General features: G+C 37.8%; 1 protein-coding gene across 6 annotated transcripts in view; it reads left to right on the top strand.

The window, feature by feature from the left end:
• The window catches only part of LOC127424330 (cytospin-A-like), a 47876-nt gene extending 26980 nt beyond the window's left edge, over positions 1-20896 (top strand). For 3 of the 6 annotated variants that reach the window (XM_051669404.1, XM_051669405.1, XM_051669409.1), the window contains 12 exons: positions 1617-1690; positions 1903-2078; positions 2536-2699; positions 3048-3175; positions 5782-5872; positions 10192-10281; positions 13146-13308; positions 13537-13639; positions 14601-14639; positions 15589-15705; positions 15880-15939; positions 18616-20896. In XM_051669404.1, coding sequence (XP_051525364.1) covers positions 1617-1690; positions 1903-2078; positions 2536-2699; positions 3048-3175; positions 5782-5872; positions 10192-10281; positions 13146-13308; positions 13537-13639; positions 14601-14639; positions 15589-15705; positions 15880-15939; positions 18616-18705 — 1295 coding nt within the window. In that variant the 3' untranslated portion in view covers positions 18706-20896. The remainder of the gene's footprint in view (positions 1-1616; positions 1691-1902; positions 2079-2535; positions 2700-3047; positions 3176-5781; positions 5873-10191; positions 10282-13145; positions 13309-13536; positions 13640-14600; positions 14640-15588; positions 15706-15879; positions 15940-18615) is intronic. The other 3 variants (XM_051669406.1, XM_051669408.1, XM_051669407.1) reach the window with 3 other exon arrangements.

The raw sequence follows: 20896 nt of genomic DNA, 5'->3' as shown, positions 1-20896 counted from the left end.
CAAAAAAAAAAAAAAAAATCCAGAAAACATGACCTATGTAAAATTAGATGTGATCTAGGAGCTTTATACAGTGCATGCCACTGAAGAGACTCTTAAGTCTCTTTTTTTCATTCAAATCAAAAATAAATTATGGCGCTGCTTTGAATAAGGTCTATTCTGGCCAAGAACCACCCACTTAGGCCAGAAGAGACTGTCTGACTGACATGTGAAGCGGCCAACCACAGTGTTTTACTTATGTCCTGTTTAGGGGCAGGTAAATCTGGAATAGACCAGTGTAGAAAAAATGCATTCGAACTATGGTGTGGTAGTCTCTGAACTATTGTACAGAAAACAGAAATGGTCAGCTATCAGCAGCCATATCACCCTGCAGCTTTAGACTGATTGCCCACTGAAGCTAAGCAGGGTTGAGCCTGGTCAGAACTTGGAATGGAGACCTTTTTCCTGGGGGAAACTAAGGTTGCTGTTGGAAGAGGTAATAGGGAGGCCAGCAGGGGGTGCTCACCCTGTGGTGAGTGTGGGTCCTAATGCCCCAGCATAGTGATGGGGACACTATACTGTAAAGAAGCACCGTCTTTCGGTTGAGACATTAAACTGAGATCCTGACTCTCTGTGGTCATTAAAAATCCCAGGGCAAATCTCGTAAAGAGTAGGGGTGTAACCCCGGTGTCCTGGCCAAATTCCCCCCATTGGCCCTTCTCAATCATGTTCTCCTAATAATCCCCATCCTTCAATTGGCTCTATCACTCCACTCACCAAGAGCTGGTGTTTGGTGAGCATACTGGTGCAAAATGGCTACCGTCGCGTCATCCAGGTGGATGCTGCACACTAGTGGTGTTTGAGGAGAGTCCCCTGGTCACAATGTAAAGCGCTTTGGGTGTAGCGTCAGAAAAGTGCTATAGAAATGTAATTCATTCATTTATTCAAAACACATAAGTAATTAGTAGAAATGTGTAGACTCTGTGATCAGAATTTCTGTCTATCCAAAAGTAACAAGTACTGATTATTTTACTGGTAGAAAACAAAGAAGAATATACAGTTCTTCTTGTTAATATCTAGTTTGCTTGCTACTAAAACACAGTTGATACTTTTTAAGCATGATTTTGTTCCAGGTGGATTCTCGGAAGTTGCATTGCAGTCCAGCAATTTGATTGAATCTGAGATCTGAAACTATAAGAGACTAAATTTGGAGAGGCCTTGTGATAAGTGTATTTTCCTCATTTTACCACATGGTGGAGCCAGTCATTTAAAAACATGGCTTACTTATTGCGTAAGCAGTATGCAATATGAGACTATCAGTAATGCTTTTTTAAAAGCACTTGACTGCTGCAGATAAGATCACAGTGGAAATGGTAAGGAAAGACAATTTCCTCCATATTATGTTAGTCAGTCTCAGGTCTTTTATCTTTAGTATTGATAGTCATCCCACGTGCTAATGCTATGTAGTCCTGACTTTCCTCATAATGAGGTTACTTTTGAAATTCAATAACGTGCAGTATATTTTTCTTACACAATCACTGTTGCAACAGAATATTTATCTTCCTGATTCCCCCTCCCCATTTGAACCCTGCATAACCTACATTCACTGACTCACTCATTCTCTTTATGTTTCTTGTCAGATTCCATGAAAAAGCTTCAGGATCAGAAGCATGACATGGAGCGAGAGATAAAGATCCTCCACCGCAGACTCAGGGTGAGTGAGGCCAGGGGCAGTAGTTCATGAGGGGGTCATTTAAGACAGCCATCCTTCTAAAGGGTGTCCTTACACTTTTAGTGTAATATTTGGTTTATGTCATTGCACAGTCATTTCTTTCTTATTGAAGGATTTACATATATACATGCCATACTTATGTACCACCTAATGTATGACTTTTACGATTCACATTAAATATTGTGTATGTTCAGGAAGAGTCAGCAGAGTGGCGTCAGTTCCAGGCGGATCTGCAGACTGCTGTGGTCATTGCTAATGACATCAAGTCAGAAGCTCAGGAGGAGATTGGTGACCTGCGGCGGCGCCTACATGAAGCCCAGGAGAAGAACGAGAAGCTGGGCAAAGAACTAGATGAAGTTAAAAACCGCAAGTAAGTGCTAAAAAGCAAAGACATAGCTGTCTATTATAAACTATGGCTTTGTTCCAAAACCTAGTGAGCTCCCATACTGTCCTAACTGAATTAAAACTCTTACATAAGCTGCAACTCTGTGCACCACAAAAATAGCGCGCCTCACGTGAAGTGACTGAGAGACCCAACAGAATGATGCAGTTAAGCCCAAAAGATTCATAGTGCACACAGAAATGTAGTAAAATAGTGCTCTGATGGAACTAAGGTTATGTATTCAACCTGCACCTATGCAACATGAAGGCATATCTTGACAAGTATTATCTATGAGCGCGTGTATATCTATGAATGTAATTATTCTTAGGCTTGTACATTATTAATGTACCGGATGAGGAAACCTAATTTAAATTTAATAAAGAGTTTCCTTTCTATATTGAGACAGAGTGAGCATGATAACTTGTGTGATTGTGCTGTGTCAAAGGCAGGATGAGGAGCGTGGCCGTGTGTATAACTACATGAATGCGGTGGAGAGGGACCTGGCTGCTCTCAGGCAGGGGATGGGACTGAGTCGACGCCCCTCCACATCCTCCGAGCCGTCGCCTACCGTCAAAACCCTCATCAAAAGCTTTGACAGTGCCTCACAGGGTACTGCACACCACATCAACTTCACATCAGCAACTCTTTGATGTAGCACAAATACAACAGTACAGGTTTCACACAGTCAGTGAAAATCTAGAAATTTCATGGTTGCAAATAGCTGGAAAGGTAGTAGAACAGTCATGGATATTCATTGATCAAAAAGGGTGGGAAGCCTGAAAGTAGCAACACATTTCTAACATTTCTAAGACTCAATAAATGACTTAAACTCTCGTTTTGGTTGAAGGTCTAATTCTGTCCTGACTAGACTTAATTGAATCTATTCCTATGAGCTCTGAAACAATCTTTAATGGTCTCAGAAGGTTCATTTAGTTTGTTCTGTTGGTGTGGCCACAGGTCCTGGAGCTAATGCTACTGCAGTTGCCACAGCAACTGCTGCCGTGAGCACAGCCACCTTACCCCGCACACCTTTCAGCCCCAGTCCGATGAAGACTCCACCTGCTGCCGCTGTCTCGCCGATACAGGTATCTCACAGTTACACAATGATATCTGATGGATTCCACAGCTATGCACAGCTGCAGAGAGATTTATTATCAATTTGAAGCGCAAATAGTAGCATTCTGCCTCTTTTCCTGCTTGTTAACCTTTAAGATAGCATCACTTCCTCTTCCCCATGGCCACTGGCACTTTTGACAGTTCTCACAGCACCAGTTCATTCATGGGAACTACAGAGTTTTGACTGTGGGCTAGTTTTCTTTCCTTCACATGTTACTTTTTTTTTTAATGGCTGTAACTTCTGATTAAGTTTAGATGTGAAACAGAGTTCTTGGGTACCGGTCACTACACTGTCAAAGCAACCAAAGCTCATGTTGGAAACCATGCATAGACATAGACATAGACAAATAACAGCTTTGACTAAAAAAATGTTTTACCGATCTTCACACTTTTGTACATTATCAGTTCTTTAATATTACGTCTACCAATAGATGGCAACATTTACTGTGTCTCTTAAGAATAGCGCCCAACAAGGGCCTGGGTAGCTCAGCGAGTATTGATGCTGACTACCACCCCTGGAGTTGCGAGTTCGAATCCAGCCAGGTCTACTAAGCAACCAAATTGTCCCGGTTGCTAGGGAGGGTAGAGTCACATGGGGTAACCTCCTCGTGGTCGCAATTAGTGGTTCTCAATGGGGCACATGGTAAGTTGTTCATGGATCACGGAGAGTAGCATGAGCCTCCACATGCTGGGAGTCTCCGCGGTGTCGTGCACAACGAGCCACTTGAAAAGATGTGCGGATTGACTGTCTCAGAAGCAACTGAGACTTGTCCTCCGCCACCCGGGTTGAGGTGAGTAAACGCACCACCACGAGGACCTACTAAGTAGTGGGAATTGGGCATTCCAAATTGGGGAGAAAAGGGGATAGCGCCCAACAATGGGATTAAACCACTGTGTGTACAACAGGAAACAGTGGTGTAACTTACTTATTAAATGCATTGTTTGCATAATTACATAATTACTTTTTACAGCCAATCAAGGAACGCGTGGCATTTTGAGCTTAACAATTAGACCAAGACAAAAATGAAAATAAATTTGTGGTCGCAAAACCACTTTGAACAAATGTAATGGCATATTAAATAGTAATAATAATAATCCTTACTACTTACACTAATTATTTATTACTTATGCATATTATATTTTTATTTTATATTTATATTTTATTTGTATATTTTTATTGACATTGGTTATTGGACATGAAAAGAATAATTAAAAAAATCACCTGTACCGGTTTCACAAAAAAATAAAATATGCAAATATTATATTTTTATTGACATTTTAATATTTTTTTTAGTCTACTAAGCATAAATACAACAATTAAAAATGTATTAATGGATTTATTAGTTTAATGAGCAGAAATTAAACAATTGTTAAAAATTGATTCTGCGTATTGGTTATAAGTCACAGAAAACATCAAATAAAATAAATACAAATCACCTGTATTGGTTTCTGTAAAAAAACAAAAAAAAAAACATGCATTATGCATATTACGTATACTTTATTGACATTATTCAATTTATTTAGTCTACTAAGCATAAGTAAACAATTAAGAAACTATTATATAATGTTTTTATTAGTTTCATGAACAGAAATAAAACAATTAGTAAAAATCGATTCTGCATATTGGTTATCAGACACGGAAAGCATAACATAAAATAAAATAAATAAAATCAGCTGTATTGGTTTCTGTCACAACAGATAAAACAAACAATATTCTTCTATTTCTTATATTTAACAAGCAGAGACATGGATGCAATTATCTCGACTCAGACATCTGTGCCTATCTCAGTGTAACGTTTAGTGGACACAAACGGTTTTTGAAATTGACTCTGTATCGAAATGAATCCTGACTTTAAAAATAGTCAGCAGTGTGGTTATATAAGGATGTGATTATCAGTGCATTATTGAGGAAATGAAAGAGGAGGTGAGATGAGGGGAGAGGGAAATAGATCTCAAGTTCTATTCTCCTGAGAGGTTAGGTGCAGTCTGCAGCTACTTTTGAATGAAGTAGAAATATTGTAGCATTCCAGGACGAAAGAGCAAAGGGCTTTAACTAGAGCTCGCAACAATACATGAATACATCATAAAAATAAATATGAATAACCGCTGAGGCTTTGACTAGTTATTACAGCTTCCAGTTTCTTCAAGGACAGAAAAAGGCATGTGGAGTTCTTAAATGCAAATATGAACTCATCTCTGTGGTAGTGTAGATGATATGTGATAAATTTCTTTTTTTATGACTTCATTTCATAATCCCATTTTACCTGAATTAACTCTGCAGGTGGTAGTCTCTGAGACAGTCATACTCTTTTATCATTATTTCAAATCAGACTAGGTTAGATGTATTTTTTTATGCATTTGGCAGACACTGTTACACAAAGAGTATTCAAGGTATAGCTTACATTTTATCAGTATATGTCTTCCCTGGTTGGCAATCCCATGACCTTGGTGTTGTGTGCTCCATGCTCTGCCAGTTGAGCTACAGAAACACTAATTCAGATCAGTTGATAAAAAATACTTGTGTTATTGAGATATTACCTTTTTCCAATATTGTGTTTGTGTTAATTACCTTCAGAGACACTCAGTCACTGGCTCTATGGCTGCTGCCAAGCCCCTCTCCTCACTTACAGACAAAAGATCCAGCTACACGGATATCAGCATGCCAGGTAACTGACATTGTTTAATACACATACTTTTACACTGCACATACATTGTTGTCAATTACAGTAATGGACCATGCGCAGAAAAGATTTTTCCTTCTGTCCTTACAAATGCTTCTTACTGATCATTATTTGTAGTTAATATTAACTTCTTTCAACACACAGGTTGATGTATTGAGTTATTGCCTTATTATTTGTAATTTAATTGTTTTTGTTTTTATTTAAGTTATGGTTGCTTTTTTTTTTTTTTTTTTTTTTTTTTTTTTTTAAAAGAAAACCAACAGCGATTTTCATAAAAAGCCACTTTAATTGTTTAAGCTCATTGGGGCTTATTAATGAAACATGAGAAGAAGCAATTTGTGTGTAATGAGCAGTAAGACCTTCTTCAGTAAAAACATTGAATTCCCTTTGGGCTCTATTTTCGTGAGTGTGCAAAGTGCAGCGGTACGTGCTACGACCATGCGTAACGTCTTATCCAATTTTCGTGAGAGCGCTAATTCTAAGTGCAATTTTCATGACAGCGGAAATGGGCATGGGTGTGAGTGTTTGCGCTATTGTGGGTGTATGCGCGCAAACTGTGGGTGTATTGTATGTAAATGAAGTGGCGCAAAGCACAATTTGCTATTTTCCTGAGAAATTGGTCATTACACTAAGATGTTTCAATACCACCTCGTAACTCAGTGCAAAGTTCAAATTCAGGTCCTGCATTTGCAGTTTAGAGATTCCACCAGCAGGTGGTAATAAAGTTCATGTCCAAATTCTGAAAGTAAAGAACATCAACTAATGTCCCTGATTTTTGCAATTTTTCTGGTGTAATCGCTTGAGATTTGTATTAAACTTTCTAGAGGTCATGGTTTATTTTTTACATTATTATTTTTATTATGTTTATATATATATATATATATATATAAAATTTTATTGTATATTTACAATTGTATTTATGATTTAATTTGTAGCTTAATTTTCCACCTGTTCTTGAGATTTATTTTTTAAGTCACTGTAAAAGGGTCCGGTGGAAGAAGGAGAGACTAAAATGTTTGGATTGGGTATGATTTTTGTACCACTTCACTATTTTGATTATATTTTCATTTAGTTTAAAGTGTCATTTGAATTTAGAAATATTTTCACTTAATTTTTTTCATGTTTGAATACATGAATTTATTTTTATTTTTTTATTAAATTCGACCAGTAGAGTAGTGTAGTGTGTGCCGATACAATCACTGTTAATACTAGCCATGATTTGTGTGTCAGTAAATGAAAATGATTAATAATACTTACATTCCCTCTAATTTAACTGAGTACTTACAAATTCAGAAGAGAATCACATTTTCTATGCGTATAAAAGGAGCGTGTGTCACTGTCATAGAAATATGCCTGGTATTCATCAGGGACACAGTTAATGCACATTTTCTATTCTTCTAATTCATTGTATACAGTCCATTTACACTACCAACTTCTTATGAATGTGCTGTCTTTGTTTATATTGCTGGTGCTTGACAGGGTATGGACTATAATAGGATGCAGACGGTGGAAATCCCAAAGAAGAACCTCAGAATTCAATTGCATGTAATTCAGCCCATTTGAGCGTTGCACGGGCGATTTCGACAAACCTACTTACACCTAGACTTAGCGCATGCTTGCACGAAAATACCAAAATTGCATGGCCGTGCCCATTGACTTTGAGCTAATGATTTATGGCATAGCGCTGTGCTCAACTCTAGTGCTCTTAAAATAGGGCTCTTTAATTAAGGGGGGTAAATATGGATTTATTAACTATTTAGACTCAAGTTTGTTGCTTTTGTTTAATGAATAAGGCCCTTTGTATTTTACACTCCCATATTTGTTGCATTTTAACTCGTACCAGCTTTCCCTTTCACTAGCCTTTGGAAGTGTCTACAAGCTCTAACAATTTCTTATAACATCGAAGATGTTGAATAAGTGTACAGTAATTTTCTTATTAAATATATGTTAATAAAAGTATAATATAATATTTATATTTACTCTATTGCTAATGTTAACTTACATTAACGCAAAAGAGTGATTGTACTCACATAAAATAAACAATCACAAAATAGGTGCTGAAGACTTATTTGTTCAAAAACAACAGATTATGTAGTTGACCTGCTAAATAAACAAATGTCTGCTTGTCTGGTTCATTATGTTGAATGAAAAATAAAAATAATTTCCATTGTAGTTTGTGAATCACACAGATAATGTGAATCTTATCACCCAAATTCTCCAGGAGTTATAATAACAGGGTAAATGTCATAATGAGGGAGCTACAGGAGGTAGTTTCATTTTGATGATGAGGCAGCCACTTTCCAGACACAGGAAATCTATGACCCCCCAGCCCCCACAACCAATATCTGCACTGAACTCATGGTGACCTTAGTTGTGATAACTCATGCGAAAATGTGGACAGTACGAACAAATACTCCATTCCCTCTTCTCATTCTCTCATTGTTGCCAGTAATTATTATGATGCAAGGGGAGGTGCTCTGTGTGAACGTGCAAGAAAAGTCATAGGACCCCTCTGTCATGCTTGTTTTTGAGCTGATTGACTGCCTTACTGGAACTCTTATCAACTTCCATTGAAATCACAGTGTTATGATTGGCTGGCTAAGTTTAGTGTGGATAACTGGTTGCCCTGAACAACCCTTACAGCTACTGGGACTCATTGGCGGTCAACATTATTAATTAGTTTTATTTTCACTCATGGTTATTTCTTTTTCAGAGATAGATTTCATGGAACTTGCAATAACATTTTTATTGCCATTGCATCACCATGTACAAGACACCTCCCCCTCGCTCTGTAGAGAGTCAACTAATGTCTGATGAAGTGAATGTGTTTTACTGCAGGTTTGAAAAGCCCAGTCTCACACCCCTCCCCCACTCTGATCTTCACTTCACACACACACCAACACCTCCTGGAACCCCCCTCCTTCCCCCTCCTGCTACTCAATCTGCACTTATGATCTGTGAGGTGGATGTGTGCCGGTCTTTCGGAAACAAAAATCTAGGAAAGCTTCAGGCCCAGATGGTGTTTCACCTGCCTGTCTGAATGTCTGTGCTGACCAACTGGCCCCCATCTTCACACAGATCTTCAATAGATCACTGGAGCAGTGTGAAGTTCCCTGCTGCTTCAAACATTCCACCATCATTCCGGTCCCACAAAAACCCAGAATCACAGGATTTAATGACTACAGACCTGTCGCTCTCACGTCTGTGGTCATGAAGTCATTTGAGATACTGGTTTTGGCCTACCTGAAGGACATCACTGGACCCCTACTGGATCCCCTTCAGTTTGCTTACCAAGCAAACAGGTCTGTGGATGATGCTGTCAATATGGGACTGCATTATATCCTGCAACACCTCGACAGTCCTGGGACTTATGCAAGGATCCTATTTGTTCAGCCTTCAATACCATCATGCCTGAACTTCTCTCAACCAAACTGACCCAGCTTTCTGTGTCCACCCCAATCTGTCGATGGATCGCCAGCTTTCTGACAGATAGGCAACAGCTAGTAAGACTGGGTAAACTCACATCTGGGACCCTCACTGTTAACACTGGTGCTCTTTAGGGATGCATTCTCTCTCCACTGCTCTTCTTCCTGTTAACAAATTACTGCACTGCAAAGGACCCCACAGTCAAGCTCCTGAAGTTTGCAGATGGCACCATGGTCATCTGCCTCATCCATGACAGTGACGAGTCTGCATACAGACGGGAGGCTGAACAGCTGGCTGGCTGGTGTGGTCACAACAACCTTGAGCTGAACAGGCTCAAAACAGTGGAGATGATAGTGGACTTCAGGAGAAAGAACAGTTTTTACCCTCAGACCATTTTTCACATGAACAATTAAACTGCCTCAGGACTCCCCCATAGTCCAATAATGTAAATACATATCTCATGTACATATGTAAATTCACATTTAATCCAATAACTGTACATACCCCTGCCTTGCACATACATTACCACTTGCACATGTACATACACCATTCTGTTATATGTCCTATATTTGTATGTCTATTTATTCTCTTACCTTGTTTTATATTCTGTGTCTCACTGTAATGTTCTGTGTACACATGTTTCTCCCATCACCAAAAAAATTCCTTGTGTGAGTGTTAATACTTGGCAATAAAGCTCGTTCTGATTCTGATTCATTATGTTTTAAGTTCACATTGTGTATTGCGTAATTGTGGACTGACTGAACCATTCATTCTTTTCTTTGTTTTTGTTTTTAAATGGGCTTGTTTGAGTCATATTTAATGCAGAGAAATACTTAAATCCAGATTATTGCATCATATATCGCTCTGTGTCTCCGCAGCAGAGCATCTACTCAGAGCGGCCAATGGCAGTCGTCCTGCTTCAGCTCTCCAAAGAGTCTCTAACATGGAAGCATCAAAGGCCATCACAGGTAAAGCTCAGGCTTATTCAAAATCTGATATATAGAGATGCCATACACCACACTTACTTAAAGGTGCACATGTTTAAATTATTTTTTTCTAATTAAAAAGTTGAATGCATAAAGAATAAAGAATACCTTTTTTTAAATATGTTTAAAATGATGCCCACTCATATGAGATAAAAACTCATATCAGTGGCATAATAAAAGCTGTTTTATTTTACATGGAGCAGGTCTCCTCATGGGGGCCACCATGTTGAGATCATATGACCAACCAAACACTTCTTACTTTATATCAGGGCCTGCTTACACTTGGCCACCTCATGCGTTTTCACCAGTGGCGATTTCTCAGGGCCAGCAAAGCCTTCTCTGCTGGCCTAACATGCCAAATAAATAAATATTTTTCATCCTTTCATTCTCAATCACCTTTTTGCCTATGTATTTTTAATTGCTTTCCACTCTTAATTAATCTACAAACAAACAGAGAAAAATGAAAAGTTTATCCAGTCAGAATTTATTCCTTGATGCTTACAAGCAAAGTGTGACAACTGTTTCACAAATTACATGCCCGAAGCAGCACGTGAGTCTGAGCTCCACCCTGTCAGGCCTTCAGAATTTCCACAGAATCCCTCAACAGTGCAGTTAGTGTCTGTGTATAATTAGTAAATGAGTTTGTTAGCTCTCACGTGGATGCACTGAGCAGGCTAGATACTGAGCCATGGGGAGCAGAAAAGAACTGTCAAAAGACCTGTGTAACAAGGTAATGGAACTTTATAAAGATGGAAAAGGATATAAAAAGATATCCAAAGCCTTGAAAATGCTAGTCAGTACTGTTCAATCACTTATTAAAAGTGGAAAATTCGGGTATCTCTTGATACCAAGCCAAGGTCAGGTAGACCAAGAAAGATTTCAGCCACAACTGCCAGAAGAATTGTTCGGGATACAAAGAAAAACCCACAGGTAACCTCAGGAGAAATACAGGCTGCTCTGGAAAAAGATGGTGTGATTATTTCAAGGAGCACGGTACGACGATACTTCAACAAAAATGAGCTGCATGGTCGAGTTGCCAGAAAGAAGCCTTTACTGCACCAATGCCACAAAAAAGCCCGGTTACAATATGCCCGACAACACCTTGACACGCCTCACAGCTTCTGGCACACTGTAATTTGGAGTGACGAGACCAAAATAGAGCTTTATGGTCACAACCATAAGCGCTATGTTTGGAGAGGGGTCAACAAGGCCTATAGTGAAAAGAATACCATCCCCACTGTGAAGCATGGTAGGGGCTCACTGATGTTTTGGGGGTGTGTGAGCTCTAAAGGCACGAGGAATCTTGTGAAAATTGATGGCAAGATGAATGCAGCATGTTATCAGAAAATACTGGCAGACAATTTGCATTCTTCTGCACAAAAGCTGCGCATTGGACGCTCTTGGACTTTCCAGCATGACAATGACCCTAAGCACAAAGCCAAGTTGATCCTCCAGTGGTTACAGCAGAAAAAGGTGAAGGTTCTGTAGCGGCCATCACAGTCTCCTGACCTTAATATCATCGAGCCACTCTCAAACGTGTGGTTCATGCAAGACGACCAAAGACTTTGCATGACCTGGAGGCATTTTGCCAAGACGAATGGGCAGCTGTACCACCTGCAAGAATTTGGGGCCTCATAGACAACTATTACAAAAGACTGCATGCTGTCATTGATGCTAAAGGGGGCAATACACAGTATTAAGAACTAAGGGTATGCAGACTTTTGAACAAGGGTCATTTCATTTTTTTCTTTGTTGCCATGTTTTGTTTTATGATTGTGCCATTCTGTTATAACCTACAGTTGAATATGAATCCCATAAGAAATAAAAGAAATGTGTTTTGCCTGCTCACTCGTTTTCTTTAAAAATGGTACATTTATTACCAATTCTCCAAGGGTATGCAAACTTTCGAGCACAACCGTAATATGATGTTTACCTGTATTGATCCAGTAAGCAGCCTTCAAATTTGTACACAGAAGTGTTAAAAAGCCGTGAACTTCAGTTTATCTCACTATGGTTGATGTTCAAACCTTGTTTGTTCACGTAACTGTCAGCTGTAATAAATTATATCCCCATTAAAATATGATATGTAATAAAAGTAGATTTAATAGATAGTATATTTGCCCTGTGTAAATAACAATATATAGGAACTGTATCTAAAATAAATAAGGGGTGATAAATACTAATACAACAGGCTGGAAAAACAGACATTTATTCATTTTAATATCCTCTGTATATATTTGGAATGTGTTGAAACTTGACACCGGGTGACACACCCTGAAAACTACACCGTTGGATCAGTTTCATGCTGAAGAGCCACTTAAAAGTACGTTTTCTCTCTCTCTCTCTCTCTCTCTCTCTCTCTCTCTCTCTCTCTCTCTCTCACTCTCTCTCTCTCTCACATAAATGTCAACATCATAATGTATGTCGAAATGATTGATGCCTGTCACGCAAAACTATAAAATATCATTCTGCTTTTTTAGTCCATCCGTTACTCCTGGTCTGTGTCTTCTATAAATATTTAGTTTATATGTAGGGTTACGTTCTACCTAAGTTTAATGGTGCAACGCTCAAATATTTAGTAGAAAGTAGTTTTTCAATTGGATAGCAATCTGATAAGTATAAATGCATGAAGTGACCATGTGTAAATTGGCCCTCAGTAACACTTTAGTTCCTGGAATAAATTAAATTAAATTTTGTCACTCACATGAAACTTTGATGGTTTCTATTGAGAAATTTTTTACTTTAAGGTCCAGACTTGACTTTCTCACAACATGTGGGAAAGAACAGGGACTTCTCTTTAAATGTTTATCGCATTTCGATCTCTCTCCAATGCTGGTTTATCTTAGTCCCGCGGAGAAGCAGTGAGGAGGCGAAGAGGGATATCATTGTTCCTGATGGAGGTCCAGCTTCCTCTCTGATAACCATGGGCTCTGCTGCACCTCCTCTTTCGCTGTCCTCTTCCTCCTCCCCCACAGCCTCTGTCAACCCCACTGCACGCAGCCGGCTACGGTACGCACCCATTATAGTCTGACTTACTTTAACTGCCATGTGCTGTGTTTTAATTCAAATGAATTCTTCAGTTTTGCTCATCGTGCACATGTTTTTAACATCCCTCAGTGAATATCACGTTTCCTAATTCCAAAAAATCAGTGACATGAATGTGATATGCAGCTATGTTTCTTCAGAGATGGTTTAAAAAGCCAAAAAGAGTCATTTCTGTTCTGTTTATCCATGTAGAGAGGAGCGAAAAGACCCTCTGTCGGCTTTGGCTCGTGAGTATGGCGGTTCAAAGAGAAATGCACTGCTGAGGTGGTGTCAGAAGAAAACTGAGGGTTATCAGGTGGGTGTCCTGGTATATTAAAACAGATACACAAAATGCTTGCTATATTTCAGTTCAGCTATTAGCTCAATCGCTGTCCCCCGCCTACTTACGGTCCCGCTATTACATTGCACATGCTATCTTTTCATGTCTTTAATTTTTGGATAGCTCGGATTGTCGAAGCTTTATTCTTGTTTTATTCCTCGCAGATGTCATCTTTTTCCACTGCACAGTAGGTGCAATGCTGGCTCGTTCCATTCCCATTATAGATCTGACAATTACCACACATTACATTCATAGTTTGAGACTTACTATTTAAACTAGTTTTCCAGAAAATGTCTTGAGAAGCTTGTGCGTTTGTCATGGTTGCTGTTAATCAAGATCCTCTTCATGAAGTCTGCTGGATTTCTCTGTCATTCTAAATGGCACCTGACACAAAACAGGCTCATGACCATCACTTCTGAGAACAACCTCTCTTGTTTAATAATATTGGTGTCAATCAAAGCATTTTGAGCCTTAAAGGACTATAAATGACTAAATAGTCAATGTCAGAAGAAATTCTGATATTGTCTTTTGCATTTTTGGTCCTGCAACATACAAAAGAAGGAAATAATTAAAGGAATAGTTCACCTAAAAATTTAAATTCTGTCATAATTTAGTCCCCCTTATGTCATTTCAAACCTGTATGGCTTTCTTCCTTTTGCAGAACACAAGAGGAGATGTTTTAACGAATATCCCAGTCTGTCTATTCATTACAAAGGCAGTGGATAGTGCCCCACTTCAAAGCTTAAAAATGACCCCAAAAGTATCATAGTATCACAACCATGTTTCTTACCAAAATGTATCTGAAGCCTTCAGAAAGATACTTTTGAGTCCTTTCAAGCTTTAAAGTGAGTCTCCGTCAATTCCCTTTGTATTGAAAAGACTGAATATTCAATACAATTTATGTATTGAATATACTATTTATCTTTTTGTGTTCCAGATAAGAAAGAAAGTCATATGGGTTTTGAACAACATGGAGGTGAGTAAATTACATTGACAGAAATTAAATGACTCACCTTCATGCCATTCCAGATGTTTATGACTTTCTTTCTTTTGTAGAACACAAACAAAGATTATTTTATAAGAATAGCTGAGCTCTGTAGGTCCTCACAATGCAAGTGAATGGTGACCAGAACTCCAGAAGCTCCAAAACGGAAATAAAGGCAGCATAAAAGTAATTCATGTGACTCCAGTGGTTAAATCCATGTGTTGTGAAGTGATATGATTGGTTTGGGTGAGAAGCAGATCAATATTTAAGTATTTTGTTATTAAGTATTTAAGTATTACAAAAGGATCTGTTTCTCACCCACACCTATCATATCGCTTCTGAAGACATGGATTTAACTACTGGGGTCATATGGATTACTTTTATGCTGTCTTTATGTGCTGTTTAGACCTTGAGAGTTCTGGTCACCATTCACTTGCTTTGTGAGGACCAACAGAGCTGAGTTATTCTTCTAAACATCCTCGCTTGTGTTCTGCATAAGAAAGAAAGTCATACACATCTGGGATGGCATGAGGGTGAGTAAATGGTGAGAGAATTTTTGTTTTTGAGTGAACTATCCCTTTAAGTAAATCTCTCATTGGTTTGAATAGATGTTTTTAAATGACATTATTCTTAGTCACTTTTTAATCCTCATGAAGAAGTTTGAAAACAAATCAATGCATCATAAACAAATGGAGGTTTGTTACTGTTACTTCGCTTGGATCCACATATTTCAGAGGCGTAAAGTAAACATGAGTTTCTACTCTGTGCAGAACATGGATGTTTTAGTGGATGCAAAGCACCAACGCTTTACCCAAGTGTGAATCTATGAGCAGTGATCGCAACTGATTTTTAAGTGATAGTTAGCTAGATGGAAAGATAGCTAACTATCAGTAGCAAGACAGCAAGCTGAATATGTTCCTTCATGTTTGTTTTTCTGCAGAACATCGACATAACCAACTTCAGCAGTAGCTGGAATGATGGGATGGCATTCTGTGCTGTCCTGCACACGTACCTGCCAGCTCATATTCCCTATCAGGAGCTCAACAGTCAGGACAAGGCAAGTACTACATAGTGTCCATGCCATATACGACTCTAACGGGAGAATTCAAATATGGATGCATTCAGAAGAAGGAAAAATACGATGAGGCCCTACCAGAACAGAGCTCTTTAACGGAGTTTAATCTTGGTTTTTATTATGTGGTTAACTTTGAAGTTTTATTTGTGCTTTCAGAGACGAAATTTCACCCTGGCCTTCCAAGCAGCAGAAAGCGTGGGCATTAAATCCACTCTGGTAAGAGACTGTGACTTGCTAGCATACATTAGCTGGATCACAACCGCTCATACAGGACAGTTGATCAATTATGTCTGTACAGTAGGTTGCACATAAATTGACATGTCCTATGGCCAAAGGGTTACACAACAGTGACATGCACTAAGGATGCCTAATGCAGATATAAGGCACACAGTGGGGCAATATTAATCATTAGGGTGGAATATTTGTCCTCCACTCCCATCCTGTATGCTGAGAACAGGTGAAAAGCTGGAAACCCTTTATTATCAGCCAGCACTGTTGATTTATAGAACACAGTATAGAATTGTTTCCTTATTTTTATCTACTTAAACAATATGTTTCTTGTGCACAGTACTAAAAGCACTTTTGAACCTGAAGCTGGGGACAGAAAATGTTGATTGGGTTTTTTCATGAGCATTTTGCTGTCTCTAGTAATTGCTTCAGTGGATATAATCTCAAACACACTTTCTTTCAGAATTTTTATTTTCAGTTTTAAGGTGCTTTATTGGCATGATAAATATTTGAATTGCCAAAGCATTTACAGTACAGCTGCACACAAAGAATACAGTGCAAAACAACAAACTGGTGTTTCTTCAACTTCGGCAATTTCATGTCACAGGGGTTGATTTTTATTAAAATCTAAAGCTTAATAATTCTAATTCTTTTCGTAATATGAAGATCACATTAAAACAGATTTAGAACATTTTACCAGACCATCATCGTTTATTTTTTAAACTTTTCAAATGCCTTTTATTGATAGATTTTATTGTTTATGCCTTGTCCCACACTTTTAATATAGAACTATGAAAATCCATTATAAAAAATACACATTATTACAAATTATTATTATGTTTAAAGCTATAATAATATAAACAAGAAAACAAAGAAAAATCCAGGTAAATATCACTTGAGCAGAATATTTTTATTGGGCTTCATTTCCAATCAGTCTGTAATTTTGCCAAATTATGCAAAGATTGTGAATATATTATTGAATTCTGTGTATTTAGGATACATAAAATGTTATTTATGAAATTAGCCTAAGCAAGACAAAGGAGATGGCCATTTTGTTTCAAAAGCATAACATTTTATATTTCCAACACAGAATTCTATTAAAGGTATATTCCAGGTTCAATACAAGTTAAGCTCAATCGACCGCATTTGTGGCATAATTTTGATTACCGCATACATTTATTTTGACTTGCCCCTACTTTTATTTAAAAAAGTAAAAATCTGGATTACAGTGAGGCACTTACAATGGAAGTGAAGGGGAGCCAATTTTTGAATGTTAAAATACTCACTGTTTCAAAAGTATAGCCAGAAGACATAAACAGTATATGTGTAAACATGATTTTAGTGTGATAAAATCACTTACTGACCTTTTCTGTGTAAAGTTACATCCAATTTTACAACTTTGTTGCCATGACGATGTAATGTCAGCAAACCCTAAAACCTTAAAATGACTGTAAAAATGTCCATTTAAACAACTTTACAGCTCTAATAATACATGAGTTTTAACAGAAGAATTAATGGAAGTACTTTTATAAAATTATAAGCTTCACATTTCTGCCTTTAAACCCTCCAAAAATTGGCCCCATTCACTTCCATTGTAAGCGCCTCACTGTAACCTTTATTTTTGCTTTTTTTTTTTTTAAGAAAAAGAGGGGCAGGTCGAAATTCATTTTTGTGTTAATCAACATTATGCCACAAATGCTGTCGATTACCCTAACAATCAAATTGTCAGTCAAATTTTCCTTGATCTTTTCACATGTAAGAGTTCATTGTACTCTAAAAAACAGTGGTGTGTGGTGCATAAACCGGGTACCCCTTCAATCCTTAACAACCCCCAACCAAGGTGAAAAACACATTGTAAGTTTCAGAACTCAAAGCTTCCTCCTCACAGCAAAAAGAGCGTTTGTTGAAACCAAGGTGCCAAAACGACTCGTTCTCTACTTCCTCCACATTGTGATGACACACATTGGTAGACATTTGCATCTGACCACCTCCACAACAACACATCGACCCTACTTTATATTTTCACCTCTGTAGCCCCACCCAGTAGCGGTAAGCAGTGAGAAGGCAAGAAGAGAGCAGGTCAGTCAAGAGCAGAGAGCCAATCATATCAGTGGGCGTTTACAGTCAAGTCTTAAAGGAGAAGCAGCACCAAAACCAACCGTTTCTGACAGAGCGTCAGAATGAGGGTGGAAAATGATCATGTTTTACAAATATGTGACTGTTTGTGTGTGCAAAAAACTTAACTAATATTATAAGTGAACCTCGAAGAACATATTAAAATAATAAATAAAGGCATGTCATGACCTCTTTAAACACAATACAGAATTTGAGATGTGGTGGAAATGATGCTGTGGTAGTGGGAATTGTCATGACAGAAATCTCCTGTGCTGCGTGTACATACAGTGCTGGACATTGTTAGTAGACAAATTAAAACTGAAAAATGTGTGGAAAATGTTTTAACAAGACTTTACTTTCTAGAAGTTCTCTGTGCTAAAAGTGCCCAAAGTTGAAAAAACACCCATACATGAATTGATAATGAAATAAAAGACAAAGTGTGCTGTGTAATTTACAAAGAAAGATATAAGGGAGGACTATGAAAAATAACAATAACAAGGATCTCTCTCTCTCTCTCTCTCTTTCTCTCTGTCTCTCTCTTTATTTCAGGACATCAATGAAATGGTCCATACAGAAAGGCCAGACTGGCAGAGTGTTATGACTTATGTCACAGCTATCTACAAGTATTTCGAAACCTGAGCACATATATCTAAATTAAGTGTCACGCCTCAGCACAACAAATCACTAACTAACCCAAATGCAACCTCCCACCACATCACCCAGGCCTAACACTAGCACTAAGCAAGTCAAATCAAGTTAAACAGATAGCAAAGAACAGCTCCGTTAGGATATGTCAATATGACGTAGGATACATTGATATAAAGCATCATGGAAATCCTACATGCAGCATCAGTAGTATGCCTTGATAATTCCATAGTGTGCTGGGAGACAAACACTATAGACTGTCTAGTCACTATCTCTTAATTCCTGGTGTAGATCATCCGAATTGTACTGCTGAGAAGCGCCTGTGGATTTTAAATCAGTTCACTTTGAAGGAACCTGTGGGGACCTGCTTGCAACTCGTGCCTTTCACCACCCTGAGTACTTGCTTCCAAGTGACGTGTTTGGAGCGAGTTCTCCCCCTTAATTCACAACTGCAAAAAAAGAACTTGTTTTAAAAGATAAGATGTGTGGATTGCTCAGTGAAACACTTTATTGGAGAAGCACTTCAACAGAGAAGAACTGTACAGTAATATGAAATGTTCAGTCACTATAGCACACATTCAGTAGTCTACCTTTATAGAGGATTGTTTTAAAAGCTTATTGGGGGCACCTTTATGTATGACTGTGACAGATCTTAGCTTGAAATACTACGTATTAAATAGGGAGATCAGCAATAAGCTTATGTAACTTGTTGAGCCAATTCATATGATGTTATTGCTGCTCAATGTTAAACCATAAGATACTGTAGTTAACACTATATTCAGATATGCAGGCCATCTGCATGTATTGTCCAGTGTATTCTTGGAATTTAGCTCTATAAACCAATGCCTGATAAAGTACACCAAAAATGAAAGCTTTTAAGATCCTTTTTTGTTTGTGACTCAGTTAAGCTACTCTTTCTTCTGTACTTATAGTAATCAAATGGTTTGTTTTTTCTCAGGATAAGAAAATCGTATCAATATTTATACAGATGATAATTATGATTCATAATATGCTATGTGCAGTAATATTGATTCTGCAGAGCTCTACCAAGTTCCCTCACAGTTTTATGTTTCGCAGAGCACAATATTAGTCTTTGAACACTTTGAAACATTCAAATGCACTAATTCATGCTGTAAATGAAACTACATTCCAGTGCATTAGTATGTACAGTATGAACAGAAATTATAGATGGAGATTGGTTTCTGCTTGTTTGTTTGAGAGAGATATCATAAGAAATTGAATAGCTATCGCTAATACCCTGCAGTCCAGCTGTGCTGAATTCACACATATCTCTCTCTGAGTATGAAAGACTGTTTCTCACACATTTTTAAGAGCACACTCCACTCCAACTGTCTGCAAATAACATTAAAAGTTTTTAATGGATACAACAAGGAGAAAGTCAAAATAATAATTATAAAATAGGAATTTGTCATTGAAATGTGGATATGTGTCCCTTACTTCCCTTAATGCTTTGATTCTTTGATTCTTTTAACAGAATATTTATTTATTTTTTCATTCCTCAGGATTGTTTCACATTGTATGAAATATGTCCTACCCGGATTCCACTGTATGTAACTAAGCAGCCAATTATTTGCTGTAGAGAGAAAGATAAAGCGTCAGTTTTCCGGAAAGAGTTTAAGATTCATTCCAAACTGAATGACACTGTTTTTAGTCTCATTTGTGCTTTATATTTTTCTGAAAAACTGTCCTGTAAATGTTCCGGGCTCATTGAGTTTGACCGTTCCTCAGGTGTCCAGTATTAGACTTCGATTTTGGACTGACATCATGTGTTCATTAAACAGCAATGAAAGATATTTTCTTTATATTTGTCCCAAAATACAGTGTCCGACCAAATGTTCTGTTCATTTTGAACCTCATATCTAAATCAGCTCGGTTTTGTAAAACAAAATGAGAGAAGTTAGACCTGTATTAAATTTGCATCTTTTCAATGTGCTTTGTCCAGCTTTCATCACATTAATATGAATGTAATACAGCAGAAGGCTTCTTCGGGTCTGTTGTCTTTTAGATTGTTACATTATGCCAGATGTTTTCTTTCATTTGCTACCATTTTGTCTTATCATTTCCTTATTTTATTTGTATTGTGAGAGCACTATGTTAATACAAAAAAAGTAAATGTATTCATTTTTTATAAATAAATAAAGTGCAATCAATATTGTGTTCCTCA

The sequence above is a fragment of the Myxocyprinus asiaticus genome, chromosome 33 (genome assembly GCF_019703515.2).
Source record: "Myxocyprinus asiaticus isolate MX2 ecotype Aquarium Trade chromosome 33, UBuf_Myxa_2, whole genome shotgun sequence".
Taxonomy (NCBI): Eukaryota; Metazoa; Chordata; class Actinopteri; order Cypriniformes; family Catostomidae; genus Myxocyprinus; species Myxocyprinus asiaticus.
The sequence above is the reverse complement of the archived record's forward strand: the minus strand, read 5'-3'. Positions and strand labels throughout refer to the sequence as shown.